This window comes from Nerophis ophidion, linkage group LG14 (genome assembly GCF_033978795.1).
Source record: "Nerophis ophidion isolate RoL-2023_Sa linkage group LG14, RoL_Noph_v1.0, whole genome shotgun sequence".
NCBI classification, from domain to species: domain Eukaryota; kingdom Metazoa; phylum Chordata; class Actinopteri; order Syngnathiformes; family Syngnathidae; genus Nerophis; species Nerophis ophidion.
The window spans coordinates 52330758-52353507 of record NC_084624.1 but is presented as its reverse complement, the minus strand read 5'-3'; the positions used below and the strand labels follow the sequence as shown (position 1 = coordinate 52353507).

The window sequence follows — 22750 nt, the reverse complement described above, 5'->3', positions numbered from 1 at the left end:
GATTTGAAACATTGAAATAAAAGCTGGTAAAATATGAAAAAAGTTCATATTTAAATATTTTTACATTTTGGAAATTAGATATAATTAACTCATACGCAACACATATTTTTCTTTAAATGATGTTACAATTTAATAGTTAAAATTTACAAATAAAAATGCTGATCAATTATCTATTAGTAGCTTGTATACAACAGGCTTTGACTAATTGAAGTTAAGAATTTAAACAGCCCTGCGATGAGGTGGCGACTTGTCCAGGGTGTACCCCGCCTTCCGCCCGATTGTAGCTGAGATAGGCGCCAGCGCCCCCCGCGACACCGAAAGGGAATAAGCGGTAGAAATGGATGGATGGATGGAAGAATTTAAACAGGATGCCAGACATGTTTTTCACCCATTTTTCAATAGCACAAATGTATTATTTTCATTTTAACAATCAATTAAAAATGACTTTCATTTCCCTAGAAATTATTTTAAGCATAGATTTGATTTTTTGTTAATAGATGTTATGATACAAAAATACTATGTTGTAGACAACGTCAGCGCAATTGTTTTCAAACACTTCATTTCAAAATAATGAATTTAGATGAATGCTGCATTTATTAATATTTACATTTGTCGCCCTCAAGATAGATAGATAGTACTTTGATTCCTTCAGGAGAGTTCCTTCAGGAAAATTTAAATTCCAGCAGCAGTGTACAGAGTTGAGATCAATTTAAACAAAAACAAAAAAAAAAAAGGTAAAAAGTAAATAATGGGGGTTTAAAAGGAAACAAAATAGAGAAATATTACAAAAAGAAGATGCTGTTGAAAGCTGCATGTTCATAATCCTCAGGTTGAGACAACTTATACACTTTTATTTCATATCCACAAACATTTATGAAGACACAACGAAGGTTTGATTTATTGTAGATTTCCCATGTAATTTCTCATCACCAGGTCACACACACACACACACACACACACACACACACACACACACACACACACACACACGACCTATACTATACAACATGAGTTTGATTTAAAATTAAAATAGAACTTGAACAACTATTGCATGGTTGGGACAGTCATACATTAGTCAGGTAGTTCATTAGCCTGGTTCGTCCAATTGGGACGGCATAAAGAATGAAGACAAATTAAAAAAAAAAAAAAAAGTTTCAAAAGCAGCCACTAAACGTTTATTTGACAATAACGCAAAACATGAGCAGATGTTTAAGATATATTGGAATGATTCATGATGTACAAAACGAAAGACTCCAAAACAATTAAGTACAGTTCAGCATGTAATGATGGACATGTGTCAAAGAAAAAAGGCTTCAAAAATGGATGTTTACACTATCCGAACTTTTGATGCAAATTTGGACGTAGCTGTAAACATCATCTCAGTCTTCAGGTTAAGATGAAGGCTCAACAGGAAAGAAAAGGAACAGACCAGGCAAGAACACCGCACGCGCACGCGCACGCGCACGCGCACGCGCACACGCACACGCACACGCACACGCACACGCACACGCACACGCACACGCACACGCACACGCACACGCACACGCACACGCACACGCACACGCACACGCACACGCACACGCACACGCACACGCACACGCACACGCACACACACACACACACACACACACACACACACACACACACACACACACACACACACACACACACACACACACACACACACACACACACACACACACACACACACACACACACACACACACACACACACACACTTCAAATACTGTAGTGTGGGTTTTTTTTTTTTTTTTTTTTTTTTAAACACCATTCACTACAACCCAGTTTGTGCACCTCTTCTTTTAAATAATGGCTGAAAACAATACACAGCGGAGAGAACATTCAAATAATTTATGCTGTATTTACACAATAATTCATTTATTTTCCAGCAGTCGTCCGCCTCCTGGTATTGCCGAGGCATCTTCTAGTCGCCCATCTTTACTTTTGACGTCTTTGAAGGAAAAGAATGAGGGAGGTTGTTAAAAGGTCCGCTCTGATGCAAAAGTGACTTTTTAATATATGTCATATGTAATATGACATATATTACATATGACATATGACATCTACTACATATATGACATATGACATATATTACATCTATTATTTCGTTGTTCTTTGAACCTGTTCATTGCAATAATGACAATAAAACTCTATTCTATTACATATATGACATATAATATGACATATGATATACGACATCTATTACATATATGACATATGATATATGACATCTATTACATATATGACATATGATATATGACATCTATTACATATATGACATCTGATATGACATATGACATCTATTACATATATGACATATGATATGACATATATGACATATGATATATGACATATATGATATATGACATATATGACATATGATATATGACATATATGATATATGACATATATGACATATATGACATATGATATATGACATCTATTACATATATGACATCTGATATGACATATGATATATGACATCCATTACATATATGACATATGATATATGACATATGACATATGATATATGACATCCATTACATATATGACATATGATATATGACATCTATTACATATATGACATATGATATGACATATATGACATATGATATATGACATATGATATGACATATATGACATATGATATATGACATATGACATCTATTACATATATGACATATGATATGACATATATGATATATGATATATGACATATGACATATATGACATATATGACATATATGACATGATATATGACATCTATTACATATATGACATATGATATGACATATATGATATATGACATATGACATATATGACATATATGACATATATGACATGATATATGACATCTATTACATATATGACATATGACATATATGACATAAGATATATGACATCTATTACATATATGACATATGATACATGACATAGGTTCCAAACAATATGTGAAAAGGGGATCAGGCGTGAACTAACTCCTTAGCATTAAATCTAAAGGTGTGTTCCTAAGTGTTTACTAAAAGTGAAGTGTATTTATATAGCGCTTTTCTCAAAGTGACTCAAAGCGCTTTACAAAGTGAAACCCATTATCTAATTTTTACATTCAAACCAGTGTGGGTGCCACTGGGAGCAGGTGGGTAAAGTGTCTTGCCCAAGGACACAACGGCAGTGACTAGGATGGCAGAAGCGGGAATCGAACCTGCAACCTTCAAGTTGCTGGCACGGCCGCTCTACCAACCGAGCTAGAAGCGCCCCTTTTAACTGTCTGAAATTTAGCATCAGAGTTAGATTCAAGACAATAAATTATTGTAGAAATACTGAACCGTATTAAAAACTGGTAAAAAAATAAAAAAAAGAGGATCAGTTACCTGCAAAATGGCTACGATAACACCGAACAGGCCGATGGCGCTCCCGAAGATTTCCACAATGAGGATTTTGACGAAGAGGCTGGCGTTCTGGGCGTCTGCCAGCGCCGCCCCGCTGCCCACGATGCCCACACAAATGCCACAGAAGAGGTTGGAGAAGCCCACAGTCAGACCCGCCCCAAACATGGAGTAACCTGCAGCCACCAACACACAAACATCCATTACTTGCTGGGATATTGTACTTATCTTGCATTTATTTCAATCTTTGATATTGAATACATTTAAATATACTGGGGGAAATTCTGATGTAGTACACTCATTATCTATAACCGATTGAAAACACACACACACGCTATAAATATGCATATTATATTGTGTATGCATATTATATTTTATTCTAAATATAGGGCATTCTACCCTAGCCATAAAAAGGGTTTAATCCAACACTTCAGTATTCAAACATGCATTTTTACTTACTTGATATTATACTTCAAACCCATCTCATTGAGATAGTGATAAGATAAAATAAATAGATTATCTCTTATAGGACACTTTCTATTGAAAAGTAGCTGTCCACAATTGTGATCCCTAAACTTCAATTACTGAAAATACCTTTTACATTTTTTAGATTTATTTCAATGGTATCATTTAAAAGATAATATGATGAAGTTTAAACAAGAGATTGAAATACATACATTCATTTGTAGGCTTCATTTTTACATTATAAAACTGTGCTCAAAAAATCATGTTTGTAGTTTTTATGTGACTATCAAAATGCAAGTTTTAGAAGCATGACTGACTCGAAATTTAGGCCACACCCCTACATATTTGACCAGGAAGTGACATCACATTTGTGCCCCTGATGGGTGCATGCTATGGAACTTAATCCTATAGTTTTAAAATGAATGTGTTTCAAAGTCTGAACGTAAGTGTATCTTTAAAAAATGTCAATAGCGCACACATATTCTCTTTAATTATGTAAACGTTTTCAGCTTTTACACAACATATCTTTTAGGAGTGTACAACTTCTCAAATATGTCTTTGTTAGCCTTGTGCTTGCTAGCATTATCTATTAATGCACAAAATTATCTAGAATGATCACACCTTAAACATATAATGTGTGACATGATCATTTCAGGTTGTGACAAATTGAAATGGAAAGTAGTTTAATACAACCATTTTTAAATAATTGTGTTCACAAAGTCTTAAAAAGTGATTTTATATATATATATATATATATATATATATATATATATATATATATATATATATATATGTGATTAATGTAGTTTAACTAATTGGTGAATTTGAATATCATATATTGTATAAAACTAGCATTTACTGTATAAGCACAGAGTTCTGATTTTCATCCATCCATCCATTTCCTACCACTTGTCCCGTTCGGGGTCGCTGGAGCCTATGTCAGCTGCATTCGGGCGGAAGGCGGTATACACCCTGGACAAGTCGCCACCTCATCGCGGGGCCAACACAACATTCACACACTAGTGACCATTTAGTGTTGCCAATCAACCTATCCCCAGGTGCATGTCTTTGGAGGTGGGAGGGTCCTATCCCCAGTTGCACGTCTTTGGAGGTGGGAGGGGCCTTTCCCCAGGTGCATGTCCTTGGAAGTGGGAGGGGCCTATCCCCAGGTGCACGTCTTTGGAGGTGGGAGGGGCCTATCCCCTGGTGCATGTCTTTGGAGGTGGGAGAGGCCTATCCCCAGGTGCACGTCTATGGAGGTGGGAGGGGCCTATCCCCAGGTGCACGTCTTTGGAGGTGGGAGGGGGCCTATCCCCTGGTGCACGTCTTTGGAGGTGGGAGAGGCCTATCCCCAGGTGCACGTCTATGGAGGTGGGAGGGGCCTATCCCCAGGTGCACGTCTTTGGAGGTGGGAGGGGGCCTATCCCCTGGTGCATGTCTTTGGAGGTGGGAGGGGCCTATACCCAGGTGCATGTCTTTGGAGGTGGGAGGAAGCCGGAGTACCCGGAGTAGAACCCACGCAGTCACGGGGGAGAAAATACAAACTCCACACAGAAAGTTTCAAGCCCGGGATTAAACCCAGGACCTTCGTATTGTGAGGCACATGCACTAACCCCTGTGGCACCATTCGGATTTTCTATGCACATTTTTTTTAATTGCATATCAGTATGATGAGGGTCAAGTGCTAGAAAATGGATGGATGGATGGAGTCTATGTATAATTAACACAAAAATAGGCTTTTCATTCCAAGCAGAAAAGTCAACTTAAGCAATGAAAAAAAGAGTATATTGAAAAAGCTATGACAGAACATTATGCTGTGCTTCATGACTATTTAGTGTTCTCACCAGCTTGGTAGTTCCTGGCCCCGATGGTCTCAGGAGTCGTCCCGCTGAAGTTCTTCAAGATGACAGAGCTCATGGTCATGAAACAAAACCAATAAAAACAAAGAAAAAACAAAACCTGGGGTTTACCTCGGCCATGTTGCTGATGACAATGGCCATGATGATGCCGTAGATGGCAACGGCTTCACAGAAAATGATGCTGGAAAAGAAATGGTCATTATTTTTATTTATTTTTTACAAAAACTTCTTACTTCATGAGCCTACCTGACTAAATTCTTGGTCTTGATTCGGGGAGCCTTGACACCTCCTCCAATGATGCTTGAGCCAGTGATGTAGATTCCCCTTCAGCCACACAAAAATACACAAAGCTTCCATGTTAGGCCTTGTAACATTTTCCACTTCTGCAATCTTCCAAAAAAGAGGAAACAACAATAAGAATGTCCAGAGTGTGTGACTGCTAACCAAGCTGCTCCCACAACCGACAGCGAGATGGCCAAGCCGATGCCCAGATTGGCCCACATGAAGGGGGAGGTTTCTGTGAGGAACCTGGGAAAAAAAAACACACGACAGTGACACACAGAGGAATATAATCTATGTTTTTTATAAACAACATAGATGTAAGTGCTAGTTACAGTAATACACTTCAACAATCATGCATTTTACATCCTGGCCTTTCCACTCATATTTGCTTGATTGCAATTAGTCCAATGGAACTAAATATACTTTCTCTCAAAATGAGCACAAGACTACTTCCTTCCTCAACATTTTGCATTCGTCAAGACTTAAATTGGGCATTTTTTTGTTTTTTTAAGCACAAGTGTTTAGTCAATAGTTGAGTTGGTTTTTGGTAACATTCAGCCTTTTTTAAATATATGTAAAACAACAATGTCATCTGTGGTAGACATTAGGACTTACTAGGGTTGTGCAAAATCTATGATATAAATGATTTACATTTGATAGAGCAGGGGTCACCAACGCAGTGCCCGCGGGCACCAGGTCGCCCGTTATGACCAGATGAGTCGCCCGCTGGCCTGTTCTAAAAATAGCTCAAAGAGCAGCACTTACCAGTGCGCTGCCTCTATTTTTTAAATTGTATTTATTTACTAGCGAGCGGGTTTCGCGTTGCTCGACATTTTTAATTCTAAGAGAGAAAAAACTCAAATGGAATTTGAAAATCCAAGAAAATATTTTAAAGACTTGGTCTTCACTTGTTGAAATAAATTCATTTATTTTTTTACTTTGCTTTCAGAAAGACAATTTTAGAGAAAAAATACAACCTTAAAAATGATTTTAGGATTTTTAAACACATAAATTCCTTCCTCTTCTTTCCTTAAAATTTAAATCAATGATCAAGTAATTTGACTTTTTTTATTGTAAAAAAATAAATACATTTTAATTTAATTCTTCATTCAAGCTTCTGTTTTTTCGTCGATGAATTTGTGACATATTTTTTCAAACTTATTATAATTAAAATTCAAAAAAATTATTCTGGCAAATCTAGAAAATCTGTAGAACCAAATTTAAATCTTATTTCAAGGTCTTTTGAATTTCTTTTGAAAATTTTGTTCTGGAAAATCTAGAAGAAATAATGATTAGTCTTTGTTAGAAATATAGCTTGATCCAATTTGTTATATATTCTAACAAAGCGCAGATTGGATTTTAACCTATTTAAAACATGTCATCAACATTCTAAAATTAATCTTAATCAGGAAAAATTACTAATGATGTTACATAAATTTTTTAAAAATTTTTTTCAAAAACATTCGAATTAGCTAGTATTTCCTCTTCTTTTATTCGGTTGAATTTGGAATTTTAAAGAGTCGAAGTTGAAGATAAACTATGTTTCAAAATTTAATTTTAATTTTTTTCGTGTTTTCTCCTCTTTTAAACCGTTCAATTAAGTGTTTTTTTCATCATTTATTCCCTACAAAAAACCTTCTGTGAAAGGAAAAAAAATGTACGACGGAATGACAGACAGAAATACCCCCTTTTTTTTTTTAATATTTATCTGTTTCTATATATATTAATTGTGAGAAATCATTTAAGATGATCAGTGTTTCCACAAATATAAATATCATTAATTATTAATTGCAACATAAAGTTAAAGGTAAATTGAGCAAATTGGCTATTTCTGGCAATTTATTTAAGTGTGTATCAAACTGGTAGCCCTTCGCATTGATCAGTACCCAAGAAGTAGCTCTTGGTGTCAAAAACGTTGGTGACCCCTGTGATAGAGCATTTATTCTAATCGTTATACCATTATAATGCATGTTGTTGACACATTCTAGCGGTGTCACACAAATTTCACAGCGACAAGCAAATAACCCTTCATCGATGCAATGTAGCGTTGTTGCCAGCAAGCTAATGTCCCTGGCGGCAAACACACTATGTTTCTTACAAGGATCATTATTACTGGAGGATGAGGAATAGCTTGAAATGCTACACTAGAAACTGTGGGAGGATGTGCTAACAGCTAAGCTACAGCTTTTGATTGGTGGGCATATCAACACAACTACCGACTGTAACAATACAAGTTTAGTAAGCACCTGTATTACAATAGTTAAATCAATTATTTTGTATCTTCAAAACCTTGTCATTTTTGTAAATACTAACAAACTTAGAAAATAAGTCACTGGACACAGAAGAGGGCTTTGAGGGCAAAAAACCCCCCAAAATATTTAATTTAGGACCAATAGTAGGAAATAATGTAAATATGTATTTGATACTGTTGCTATCCTGTGTTTTTGCCTGATTATAATTGCACTCAAAAATGTAATCATTCAATGATCTGTAACATTTTAAGTATGAACCAATACTGCCAATGTAACTACTTGGTTTTGGCTTGATACCCAAATTTGTAGAATCGCCCAGCAGTAATGTAAATGATTTAAACAACAAAAGAATAAGCGATTATTACATTTTAACAGAAGTGTAGCTAGAACATATTACAACAGAAAACAGCCAGATATGAACAGTAAAGGACCAAGTAGATAAATAATAGTTTTGAGAAAACAATACAATTGCATAAGTCAGCAGTTCAATTAGGAGCATATGACCCCGAAAGGGACCAGCGGTAGAAAATGGATGGATGTAAACTGTTGTTCTAAATATAATTTACATATCAAATAATAGATCATGATATTATGGCAGGAGGCTGCAATGTATAGTAGGAATGAGATTCACATGGCCCAATTCATCACAGTTTACCTGACACATGAAACATGATGAATGGTGAGTGGGGGTTAGAGATGCGCGGAGAAGCAATTATATCATCCGCAACTGTATCACCAAAGTCGTCATCCACCCGAACCACATTTTATCAGAACCGCAACCGCTCGCCACCCGCCCGTTGAAATACATCAGAGGTCGGACATCTTTACCACTCATAGAGCTATTTAAACCCGTTTCCCAGACTAAGAAGACAATGGTAGCCGCTAACGTTCTCACGAATATCCATTGGTGTTCATCCTGATGACAAGAATAAAGGCGTGCTGTTGAGCCATTGCCTTTGACACCTTCAACAACATGTACAAACCGATTGTCAGTCCAGCAACATGTTGTATACAGCTTCCGCAATCACACGTACATGACTGAAAGGCATACTGGGTGATACAGAGTACACTGATGGTTGTGATATAAACAATTTTAACACTTACTCATATGTGCTACACTGTGAAGCCACACCAAACAAGAATGACAAACACATTTCGGGAGAACATTCTCACAGTAACACAACATAAACGCAACACAACAAATACCCAGAATCCTTTGCATCCGTGACACATCATGATTTTACACCCCCGCGCCCTCAACCCCGCCCACCTTACCGACGCACGGGGGGCATTTTGTGACACGGGTCCAAATTGGTTCTTTGAATGGTAAAGGATAGCGATTCCTGACCCAGGTATATCAAATATTTTCAAATGGTTCAACCGCCACCCGCCCGAATCTAATTAAAATCAATTTTTTCTTCATGTCACCCGCCTGACCCGCGGATAAACCGCGGATGAGACCGCAAACCGCGCATCTCTAGTGGGGGGGGTATTGAATATCTTCAAATGTGTCTTGTGATAATTCCAACTTTGACCACAGTGTCAAATGCTAGGCAGAGTGCCGCGTTCCATCATTTTCAGCAGAATGCATTGGAAAACGATTACCCACCCTCTTCCTCTTACGCGAGATACACCAAAGAGTGAGGCCATATGAATCCCTCCCCCCCAGTACATTCCAGGATATATTGCCCATCCCTAATGCAAATAAATATAAACAGTTCTTCCAACAAATGCATGCGGATGCAAAAATGAAAGAAAGACCTCATGATATTGGCAAGCAATATCCTGGTGTTGTTTTAGAAGGCAAACATTCAATCTGTCATCCGTTATGGTATCTCCACATGCTTTGGAGATCTTTCCGTCAAACTCAAAACCTCATCAAGAGGGCTGGTCAAATAATTGGCATGCAGCCCCCTCGTTCCCTTCAAGAAATATTGGACAAAACCGTGAGGAAGCAGGGTCTTCAAATCACCCGTGGGCCGTGACCCATACCACTTACTTTCACATAGTGAAATTGTGTAGATGCCAAATGGTAAACAGTACAGAACAGCAATGTACAAACTCAACAGGTATAGACTGTCCTTTGTCCCACTGGCAATTAAAGCACTTAACATAAAACTACTGTAGTTACCGGATGCGATATTGGGATAGTGCAATGGGTGATCTCATAACTAAGTGATATATCTGTGCACTGTCCTCACTGTATTGTCATATTCATACTGCATGTATGTATATCTATTAGAGGTGCGCGGTTCGCGGTCTCATCCGCGGAATCCGCGGATAAACCGCGGGTCGGGCGGTTGACATGACGAAAAAATTTATTTTAATTAGATTCGGGCGGGTGGCGGTTGAACCATCCGGAAATATTTGATATGCATGATTCTGTGATCGGTATCCTTTGCCATTCAAAGTGCCATTTAAGACCCGTGTTATAAAGCGAAGAAGACAATAAGAGACGCTATCATCCTCCTGAATGACTGCCGGTAGTCACCCAGATAATAAATATTAGAGCGTGCCAAGAAGCCATTGGCTTTGTCGCCTACTACAACATGTACGATCTACTTGTCAGTCCAGCATCATGTTGTGTGTGGCTTCCGCAGTTACACGCACACGACTGCAAGGCATACTGGGTGACACAGAGTACACTAATGGTTGTGATGCGCCACGCTGTGAAGCCACACCAATTAAGAACGACAAACACATTTCGGGAGAACATCCTCACAGTAACACAACATAAACGCAACGCAACAAATACCCAGAATCCTTTGTATTCATGACAAAACCTGACTATTTTACACCCCCCCCCCCACGTCGGTAAGGTGGGCGGGGTTGGGGGCGCGGGGGTGTAAAATATATTTAGGAAGTGTCATAAATACAAAGGAGTATGGGTATTTGTTGTGTTACGTTTAGGTTGTGTTACTGTGAGGATGTTCTCCCGAAATGTGTTTGTCAAACTTGTATTGTGTGGCTTCACAGCGTGGCGCATATTACTAAGACTTTTAAAATTGTTTATATCACAACCATCAGTGTACTCTGTATCACCCAGCATGCCTTTCAATCTTGAACGTGTAAAAGCGGAAGCTGCACACAACAAGTTGCCGGACCAACAATTGGTTCGTACATGTTGAAGATGTCTAAGTCAATGGCTCCACAGCACGCCCATATACTTCTAATCAGAATGAACGATATTGGATAGTCGCGGGAACGTTAGCGGCTCCAAATGTCATCGTTATTCTGTGAAACAGGTTTAAATAGCTCTGTGAGTGGTAAAGGCGGACAACCTCTGATGAATCTCAGCGGCCGATTAACGGGCGGTTGGCGGGCAGGTACGGTCCTGATAAAATGTTAGTTCGGGTGGACGGCGGGTGGATGACGACTTTGGAGATGCGGATGATATAATTGCCTCTCCGCGCATCTCTAATATCTATGTGTGTCCTGGGCATGAGGTTAAAGTGCATCCGGCAGTGGAGGCTCCTCTATGGGGTCTTGAGGCACTAGGAGGTTAACCCCTTTAATACAGTAACCCCAGGTGGACCTTGGCAAGGGCCTAGTACCTGACTGCCCCCTAGCCAGGGATACGGTGAAGATTTTAAAAGCGGAAAACGGTAGATTTAAGAATTACAACAATGGCTGCAATGTCGGCAGAAGGCTGCAGCAGAAAATGGTCCCTAGTCGTCTTGGACTCATTGCCACTGGACCCTCACCCCATTCTGTGTGTGTGTGTGTGTGTGTGTGTGTGTGTATATGTATATGTATATGTATATATATATATATATATATATATATATATATATATATATATATATATATATATATATATATATATATATATATATATATATATATATATATATATATATATATATATATATAAAAAACGCTGTGTCTTGGTGTCCTAGACAAATTTCTCCTCGAAGACAGTAAAGCTATTTATTATTTATTATTATTAATGAAAAGTGAGGCATCAAAAATACAAAATGATACTATCCATCCATCCATCCATTTTGCACCGCTTATTCCCTTTGGGGTCGCTGGAGCCTATCTCAGCGACAATCAGGCGAATACATAAAATTTTTAAAAAGTTCAACAGTTTTAAAAGTTTTACATGTATGATGTTGCTATCTTAAAAAGGCCAATTATTTCCCCTAACACAATTAGGAGCATGTAGGATAGTGTACACCAGTGGTTCTCAACTGGGGGTACTTGTACCCCTGGGGGTACTTGAAGGTAAGCCAAGGGGTACGTGAGATTTTTTAAAAATATTACAAAAATGCCAACAATTCCACAAACCTTTATAAATATATTTATTGAATAATACTTCAACAAAATAGGAATTTATAAACTGTGAAAAGAAATGCAACAATGCAATATTCAGTGTTAACAGATGGATTTTTTTGTGGACATGTCCCATAAATATTGATGTTAAAGATTTCTTTTTGTGTGAAGAAATGTTTAGTATGAAGTTGATGAATCCAGATGGATCTCTATTACAATCCCCAAAGAGGGCACTTTAAGTTGATGATTACTTCTATGTGTAGAAATATTCATTTATAATTGAATCACTTCTTTATTTTTCAACAAGTTTTTAGTTATTTTTATATCTTTTTTTCCAAATAGTTCAAAAAAGACCACTACAAATGAGCAATATTTTGCACTGTTATACAATTGAATAAAACAGAAACTGATGACATAGTGCTGTATTTTACTTCTTTTTCTACCAAAAATGCTTTGCTCTGATTAGGGGGTACTTTTGTTAAAAAAAAGTTCACATGGGGTACATCACTGAAAAAAGGTCGAGAACCACTGGTGTACACCATAATAGTCCTGTACAGACTTTTTCAGGCAGGACTGACTTAGGTACTCACCATGCCACATCAAAGCGGAATCCTAGGTCAAATATAGTGTAGCATATGCCTGCAAGAGAGTGAGTTTCATTAGTACATGACAACATGATTAAGTACAATGAATGTGTTAAAGGTGACATTCATGTGTTACTGTAAGGCAGGGGTGTCCAAACTTTTTCCACTGAGGGCCGCACAATGAAAAATCAAAGCAAGCGGGGGCCATTTTGATATGTTTTTATTTCAAAAACCAATATACGTGTAAAAAATACATTTAGGCCTCCACTCAGGCTTGATCCCAGGGACCCCAAAGGATTTTGGTCAAAAAAATATTTAAAATGTGTCATTATTTTGTATTATTGTTATTCAAGGTTTAAATCTCTAGATCAACATTAGGTCTATCTGTCTATAAATATAATGATTTTAAAGATTTAAGTTGCATGCCCTTTTTGTCAAAGAAAACCCTGTTTTGTTATGGAAAAAAAACACAAAATATGCAATAGTTTCCCCCAATAGAATTTTAAGGTGGAATATTTGAGATTATAGATTGATTGGAGCCTTAAAAATGTCAACACATAACACCACTGATTTCAATTTGTTATTAATTTCTTAGCAATGACAAAAAAAAAAAAAAAAAAAAAAAAAAAAAAATCGCACTAAAATTATTGGGGATCCAAAAGGGTCCTACTCATTAAAAAAAATTATATATATATATATATATATATTGTTTTTACTGTTTACTTTAAACACAATCGTCTTGAGATCAACTTCAGATGTGTCAATTATAACCTTTATTGTTGTTTATGTTTTTTGTTTCTTCTTATTAGGCCAATCCATCCATCCATTTTCTACCGCTTATTCCCCTTTGGGGTCGCGGGGGGCGCTGGCGCCTATCTCAGCTATGAAAAAAAAAAATATGATAGGTTGATTGGCAACACTAAATTGGCCCTAGTGTGTGAATGTGAGTGTGAATGTTGTCTGTCTATTTGTGTTGGCCCTGCGATGAAGTGGCGACTTGTCCAGGGTGTAGCCTGCCTTCCGCCCGATTGTAGCTGAGATAGGCGCCAGCGCCCACCGCCACCCCGAAAGGGAATAAGCGGTAGAAAATGGATGGATGGATATATATATATATATGTATATATATATATATATATATTTTTTTTTTTTAACTGTTTACTTTAAACACAATCGTTTTGAAATCAACTTCAGATGTGTCAATTATAACCTTTATTGTTGTTTATGTTTTTTGTTTTATTCTTTTTAGGCCCATCCATCCATCCATTTCCTACCGCTTATTCCCCTTTGGGGTCGCGGGGGGCGCTGGCGCCTATCTCAGCTACAATCGGGCGGAAGGCGGGGTACACCCTGGACAAGTCGCCACCTCCACCCATCCATTTTCTACTGCTTATTCCCTTTGGGGGTGGGGGCGCTGGTGCCTATCTCAGCTACAATCGAGCGGAAGGCGTTGCACACCCTGGACAAGTCGCCATCTCATCGCAGCTTATTAGGCCCTTCTTTAGAAAAAAAAAAAAACTTTGTTTTTTATATGGCAACCACAAAATATGCAACATTTTCCCCAAAAAGTATCTCAAAAAGGAATATTTAATGTGACATTGATTTTAATTATTATTTTTTTAAAGAAAATAACAGCCTGCATGGCAGATTTGTGTTATTCGAGAAAACATTGCAACATTTTCGTGTCACATTTCACCTGTTTACTCTCTTGTACCACTTTTTCTGTTTTTTATTTTTTTTTATCGTATTTTTATAATGTGCTTAGGGCCATTAATAAATGACCCGCGGGCCGCACTTTGGACACCCCTGCGGTCAAGCTAGTATTTTCCACTTCAGCTTATTAGCTCACTCTGTCACGAGATGAGATCCGCTGCACTTCTCCTTTAGGGACACTTCTTACAATCGCAACACTAGTCTTCTCATTTATTCCATTTTCTGCCCCAAAATATTGTCCTATGTCATCTAGCTAAATGTTCTGTCTGCTGCTGAGCAACATTAGCAACCAGCTAACCACAGTAGCTGTACTCATGAAACCATATGGCAGTGGTTCTCAAATGGTGGTACGTGTACCCCTGGGGGTACTTGAAGGTATGCCAAGGGGTACGTGAGATTTTTTAAAAATATTCTAAAAAGAGCAACAATTCAAAAATCCTTTATAAATATATTTATTGAATAATACTTCAACAAAATATGAATGTAAGTTCATAAACTGTGAAAAGAAATGCAACAATTCAATATTCGGTGTTGACGACAGATTTTTTGTGGACATGTTCCATAAATATCGATGTTAAATATTTCTTTTTTTGTGAAGAAATGTTCAGAATGAAGTTGATGAATCCAGATGGATCTCTATTACAATCCCCAAAGAGGGCACTTTAATTTGATGATTACTTCTATGTGTAGAAATCTTTATTTATAATTGAATTACTTGTTTATTTTTCAACAAGTTTTTAGTTACCGTATATCCTTGAATTGCCGCCGGGGCGCTAATTAATCTAAAACCTCTTCTCACTCCTGCGCTCACCAAAGGCATGCGGTAAAAGTAAGCACGCGCTAATTATTTTAAATCTCTTCTCACTCCGGCACTTACCAAAGGCATGCAGTAAAAAATTGAGTGTGATGTAAGCTTGGACCTTAAATCCTACTGAATAGCTCCTAATCTTCTTCCCTTTATGCGATTTCAAATTACCGGTATTGAAATCAGCCTCTTCCATTTTGAAAATGATGACAGGGGAAGTGTCACTCCTGACGTCACAAATTTGACCCGGCGGTAATACTAAGCATGCGCTAATTATTTTGTGAAGCGAGTTTGACCCGGCAGTAATTCAAGGCAAGCGCATACTATATGCCGGCGGCAATTCAAGGAAATACGGTATTTTTATATCTTTTTTCCCCCAAATAGTTTAAGAAAGATCACTACAAATGAGCAATATTTTGCACTGTTATACAATTTGATTAATCAGAAACTGATGACATAGTGCTGTATTTTACTTCATCTCTTTTTTTCAAACAAAAATGCTTTGCTTTGATTAGGGCAGGGTTAGGCAACCTATGGCTCTAGAGCCAGATGTGGCTCTCAGATAAATCTTAGCTGACATTGCTTAACACAGGGCTGTCCAAAGTGCGGTCCGCCGGTCATTTTTTAACGGCCCCACGGCAAATTTTAAAAATACAATAAAAAAATTAAAAAAAATTGGTATAAAAGAGCAAACAGGTGAAATGTAACAAGAAATTGTTGCAATGTTTACTCCAACACAAAGCTGCCATGCAGGCTGTTTCTTTCTTTAAAAAATAATAATGAATCAAAATCAATGTCATTTTCAATTATTGACCTATCCAAGGCTTCGATTATATCACATTAAATATTCCACTTTGAGATATCTTTTTGGGGAAAATGTTGCATATTTTGTGTTTTGCCATATAAAAAACTGAGCTGTTTTTTTTTCCTAAGAAGGGCCTAAAACAAACAAACAACAATAAAACTTAAAATTGACGGATATATCTGAAGTTGATCTCAAGATTATTGTGCTAAAAGTAAAAAGGTAAATAAAATGTATAATTTATTGTTTAACACTTTAATAAGTAGGACACTTTTGGATCTCCAATTATTTTAGTGTGATGTGTTTTCAAGTGTCATTGCTCAAAAAATAATAATGAATCAAAATCCAAAATTAAGGCTCCAATTATCATATAATCTCAAATATTCCACCTAAAAAAGTTATTGGGTGAAAATATTGAATATTTTGTGTTTTTCCATTTCTTTTTTCTACTGTTGATCTAGAGATTTAAAACTTGAATAATAATAAAAATTATAATACTGAATAATGACACATTTTTTTTACCAAAACCCTTTGGGGTTCCCGGGATCATAACTGAGTGGAGGCCTAAATGTATATTTTTTATACATATATTGTATTGGTTTTTAAAATAAAAATTATGAAAATGGCCCCCGCTTGCTCTGATTTTTCAGTGTGCGGCCCTCAGTGGAAAAAGTTTGGACACCCCTGGCTTAACACGATAATTATGAATAATTCCGCTCGTAATGACAGTGCTAAAATTACTGTTCAAAATATAAAACATTCTCATGCATTTTATCCATCCATCCGTTTTCTACCAGACTTATTCAAGAAGTCTCATTAATGGTAAGAAGTATTTGATTTATTATTGGTTAACTTCAGAATAAGAATGTTATTAAAAAGAATAGGAGATTTATTATACTCTAAACATGTTGGTCTTACTTAAAAATGCACACATTTAGTTGTATTCAGTGTTAAAAAATATTATATGGCTCTCACGGAAATACATTTTGAAATATTTGGCTTTCATGGCTCTCTCAGGCAAAAAGGTTCCCGACCCCTGGATTAGGGGGTACTTGAATTAAAAAGGGGGTTACATCACTGAAAAAAATGTTGAAAACTACTGACATATGGCATTATAAAAAAAGGAATGTTTGTGTAACAATACAGCCCAGATGTAATTAAAGTGATGTGTAACATGTAACCGTGTTGTAAATGTTTACAAAGTAACCCACTTCTCCATAGTGGGCTGGCTCAGGGTGGAGGACAGAGTAAAACCACTTGCACTGAGCCTAGTCTATAAAATCCGCTACACCTCCTTGATAACGAAGTACATGTCGAACTACTTCCTTAACCTTATGGGGTTCCCGGGATCATAACTGAGTGGAGGCCTAAATGTATATTTTTTATACATATATTGTATTGGTTTTTAAAATAAAAATTATGAAAATGGCCCCCGCTTGCTCTGATTTTTCAGTGTGCGGCCCTCAGTGGAAAAAGTTTGGACACCCCTGGCTTAACACGATAATTATGAATAATTCGGCTCGTAATCACAGTGCTAAAATTACTGTTCAAAATATAAAACATTCTCATGCATTTTATCCATCCATCCGTTTTCTACCAGACTTATTCAAGAAGTCTCATTAATGGTAAGAAGTATTTGATTTATTATTGGTTAACTTCAGAATAAGAATGTTATTAAAAAGAATAGGAGATTTATTATACTCTAAACATGTTGGTCTTACTTAAAAATGCACACATTAAGTTGTATTCAGTGTTAAAAAATATTATATGGCTCTCACGGAAATACATTTTAAAATATTTGCCTTTCATGGCTCTCTCAGGCAAAAAGGTTCCCGACTCCTGGATTAGGGGGTACTTGAATTAAAAAGGGGGTTACATCACTGAAAAAAGGTTGAGAACCACTGACAAATGGCATTAAAAAAAAAGGAATGTTTGTGTAACAATACAGCCCAGATGTAATTAAAGTGATGTGTAACATGTAACCGTGTTGTAAATGTTTACAATGTAACCCACTTCTCCAAAGTGGGCTGGCTCAGGGTGGAGGACAGAGTAAAACAACTTGCACTGAGCCTAGTCTATAAAATCCGCTACACCTCCTTGATACCGAAGTACATGTCGAACTACTTCCTTAACGTAAATGACCGCCATTACCGCAACACCAGGGGGAGCCCCACAAACCACGTTAAACCCAGATTCCGATCTAACAAAGGTCTTAACTCATTCTCTTTCTAGGCCACATCAATGTGGAATGCACTCCCAACAGGTGTAAAAGTAAGTGCATCTCTATATTCCTTCAAAACCGCTCTAAAACAACACCTCCAGGCAACTTCAACACTTTACTAATACCCTCCTCCATTCACATCCCATCTCCCCGGATTATAAACAACCTAATTTAAATAATCAAATGTACTTCTAATGTATTTACTTGCTCTTATGCTATCTGAACTCACTATGTTCTCTGCTGGCTGTACATATCCTACTAAATAAGACCTACACTGTTTCAATGTCAATCAATCAATGTTTACTTATATAGCCCTAAATCACTAGTGTCTCAAAGGGCAGCACAAACCACTACGACATCCTCAGTAGGCCCACATAAGGGCAAGGAAAACTCACACCCAGTGGGACATCGGTGACAATAATGACTATGAAAACCTTGGAGAGGACAAAAGCAATGGATGTCGAGCGGGTCTAACATGATACTGTGAAAGTTCAATCCACAATGGATCCAACACAGTCGCGAGAGTCCAGTCCAAAGCGGATCCAACACAGCAGCGAGAGTCCCGTTCACAGCGGAGCCAGCAGGAAACCATCCCAAGCGGAGGCGGATCAGCAGCGCAGAGATGTCCCCAGCCGATACACAGGCAAGCAGTACATGGCCACCGGATCGGACCGGACCCCCTCCACAAAGGAGAGTGGGACATAGAAGAAAAAGAAAAGAAACGGCAGATCAACTGGTCTAAAAAGGGAGTCTATTTAAAGGCTAGAGTATACAAATGAGTTTTAAGGTGAGACTTAAATGCTTCTACCGAGGTGGCATCTCGAACTGTTACCGGGAGGGCATTCCAGAGTACTGGAGCCCGAAATGAAAAAGCTCTATAGCCCGCAGACTTTTTTTGGGCTTTGGGAATCACTAATAAGCCGGAGTCCTTTGAACGCAGATTTCTTGCCGGGACATATGGTACAATACAATCGGCAAGATAGGATGGAGCTAGACCGTGTAGTATTTTATACGTAAGTAGTAAAACCTTAAAGTCACATCTTAAGTGCACAGGAAGCCAGTGCAGGTGAGCCAGTACAGGTATATATGTATGTATATATGTATATAAAGGTATATACAGTACAGGCGTAATATGATCAAACTTTCTTGTTCTTGTCAAAAGTCTAGCAGCCGCATTTTGTACCAATTGTTGATGACTGAAGTTCTGATATCAACCAAATTTCCTCATCCCACCCCCCGGATTGTAAATAATGTAAATAATTCAACGTATATACTATGATGATTAACCTGTGTGATGACTGTATTATGCTGATAGTATATATTTGTACCATGAATTGATTAACGTGGACCCCGACTTAAACAAGTTACCATTTAATGGTCAAACATTGTTTTAACAAGACAATAATATATAATATGTATATAAATACAATTTATGATTTCATAATTATACATATAGGTTATATTAAAATGTATATATTACCACTTTATATGGAATTTAAATAGTGTATATATAAGTATACAAATGTATATGTTTGATTTAAATGTTAAACTGTGTATATGAGACGTGTGCTACATATATGTTGCTTATATATTGCTTAAAAAAAAGTAATATAAGTGAAGCATGTTTTAGATTTTATATATTTGTGATGTTGTGATGGGGTAGGTTTATTATAAGCGTTGCTTCAACCTACACCCTTTCGGCTCAATCATTGCTCAAATGAGTGTTTTTTTTGTTTTCCTTTTTTCAATGTCAATCAATGTTTATTTATATAGCCCCAAATAAATGATAAATGGGTTGTACTTGTATAGCGCTTTTCTACCTTCAAGGTACTCAAAGCGCTTTGACACTACTTCCACATTTACCCATTCACACACACATTCACACACTGATGGAGGGAGCTGCCATGCAAGGCGCCAACCAGCACCCATCAGGAGCAAGGGTGAAGTGTCTTGCTCAGGACACAACGGACGTGACGAGGTTGGTTCTAGGTGGGATTTGAACCAGTGACCCTCGGGTTGCGCACGGCCACTCTCCCAATGCGCCACGCCGTCCCTTCACAAATGTCTCAAAGGACCGCACAAATCATTACGACTACAACATCCTCGGAAGAACCCACAAAAGGGCAAGGAAAACTCACACCCAGTGGGCAGGGAGAATTCACATCCAGTGGGACGCCAGTGACAATGCTGACTATGAGAAACCTTGGAGAGGACCTCAGATGTGGGCAACCCCCCCCCCCTCTAGGGGACCGAAAGCAATGGATGTCGAGCGGGTCTTTTCAGACCAGTTGATCTGCCGTTTCTTTTCTTTTTCTTCTATGTCCCACTCTCCTTTGTGGAGGGAGTCCGGTCCGATCCGGTGGCCATGTACTGCTCGCCTGTGTATCGGCTGGGGACATCTCTGCGCTGCTGATCAGCCTCCTCTTGGGATGGTTTCCTGCTGGCTCCGCTGTGAACGGGACTCTCGCTGCTGTGTTGGATCCGCTTTGGACTGGACTCTCGCGACTGTGTTGGATCCATTATGGATTGATCTTTCACAGTATCATGTTCTCATAGTCATCATTGTCACCGACGTCCCACTGGGTCATTATTGTCACCGATGTCCCACTGGGTGTGAGTTTTCCTTGGCGTGGCGCAGTGGGAGAGTGGCCGTGCGCAACCCGAGCGTCCCTGGTTCAATTCCCCCCTAGTACCAACCTCGTCACGTCCGTTGTGTCCTGAGCAAGACACTTCACCCTTGCTCCTGATGGGTGCTGGTTGGCGCCTTGCATGGCAGCTCCCTCCATCAGTGTGTGAATGTGTGTGTGAATGGGTAAATGTGGAAGTAGTGTCAAAGCGCTTTGAGTACCTTGAAGGTAGAAAAGCTATACAAGTACAACCCATTTATCATTTATCATTTATGTGGGCCTACCGAGGATGTCGTGGTGGTTTGTGCAGCCCTTTGAGACACTAGTGATTTAGGGCTATATAAGTAAACATTGATTGATTGATTGATTGATACTGTGAAAGTTCAATCCATAGTTTTCCTTTTTTGTTGTTGTTCTTTGTTTTATGTGAAGATTGCCGAAATAAATAAATAAATAAATAAATAAAATAAAAAAATGAAAATAAAATGGTCAATTGTACGGAATATGTACTATATATATATATATATATATATATATATATATATATATATATATATATATATATATATATATATATATATATAAAGTGTCGCAGTGCAGGCAGCGATGAAAGCCCGCTCTGCTTCTTCACTTTGATCCTCATTCCTCCATACATTTACATTTGTACGCCTTTTAGTCACTGGGACGCGGCGCCTGAATGGACTTAACTTGAAGATAAACATGATGTTAAATAGACTTGGTGTGTTTTAAAAAGAGGATAAAGTGCATAAAAAGAGGATGTTACCGACGACCAGGATGGTGGTCCAGAAGGCCAGAGTCAGGCCGCTGTAGAGAATAAAATGTCCCTTCATCATCCACTCCAGCAGCATCGATGTGGCGGCGTGCCAGCAGACAAGAGGACGTTAATGTCCGGGGAGTTGTTAGTTAGTTAGTTAGTTGGTGTTGGAGTTAATGTTGGTGTTGTCTGGCCGAGCGGAGGAGCGTCGAGAGGAGAAGCTAGCAGGCTAATAATGTCAGCTGATCCAGCCTCACGCCCACGTGACCTACTTCTTCTTCTTATGTCTTTATGGCGGCTGGCAAGCAACCTTGTGGTGTGCGTTAGCGCCACCTACTGTTATGGAGTGTGGACCGAGATGATCCCTACTCTATATTCTTTTATTTAACCCAGTGTTTTTTTTTTTAAATGTGTATATTGCTTTATATCCTATGTGTTCTGAATTCAATCCTAATATATCTTCCATTACTAACCTAATATTTTCTTTCACCGACTTAATTTCCAGTATTTGCCTTTCTCTATTGTATTTCCTACAAAATCAATCAATGTTTACTTATATAGCCCTAAATTTTCCTACAAAATCAATCAATGTTTACTTATATAGCCCTAAATTACTTATATAGCCCTAAATTTCCAGTATTTGGCTTTCTCTATTGTATTTCCTACAAAATCAATCAATGTTTACT

General features: G+C 37.9%; 1 protein-coding gene across 1 annotated transcript; it reads right to left on the bottom strand.

The window, feature by feature from the left end:
* Positions 1–1152: 1152 nt before the first annotated feature.
* Positions 1153–22349, bottom strand: atp6v0b (ATPase H+ transporting V0 subunit b). The gene is made up of 8 exons (XM_061921018.1): positions 22074–22349; positions 13131–13179; positions 6176–6259; positions 5978–6055; positions 5843–5912; positions 5717–5768; positions 3393–3583; positions 1153–1972 (listed from the first exon to the last, which is right to left on the bottom strand). The coding sequence occupies exons 1-8, from the start codon at positions 22156–22158 to the stop codon at positions 1946–1948; spliced, it is 636 nt and encodes a 211-aa protein (XP_061777002.1). The 5' UTR covers positions 22159–22349; the 3' UTR covers positions 1153–1945.
* Positions 22350–22750: the final 401 nt, after the last annotated feature.

What these genes read in the sequence shown, in the direction of transcription:
- atp6v0b (XM_061921018.1), bottom strand. Translation starts at nt 22,158, where the DNA reads ATGCTGCTGGAGTGGATGATGAAGGGACATTTTATTCTCTACAGCGGC. An exon ending in GACCACCATCCTGGTCGTCG is followed by an intron (nt 13,180 to 22,073) that starts GTAACATCCTCT and finishes ACTCTCTTGCAG; the next exon opens with GCATATGCTACACTATATTT. An exon ending in AAGACCAAGAATTTAGTCAG is followed by an intron (nt 5,913 to 5,977) that starts GTAGGCTCATGA and finishes TTTCTTTTCCAG; the next exon opens with CATCATTTTCTGTGAAGCCG.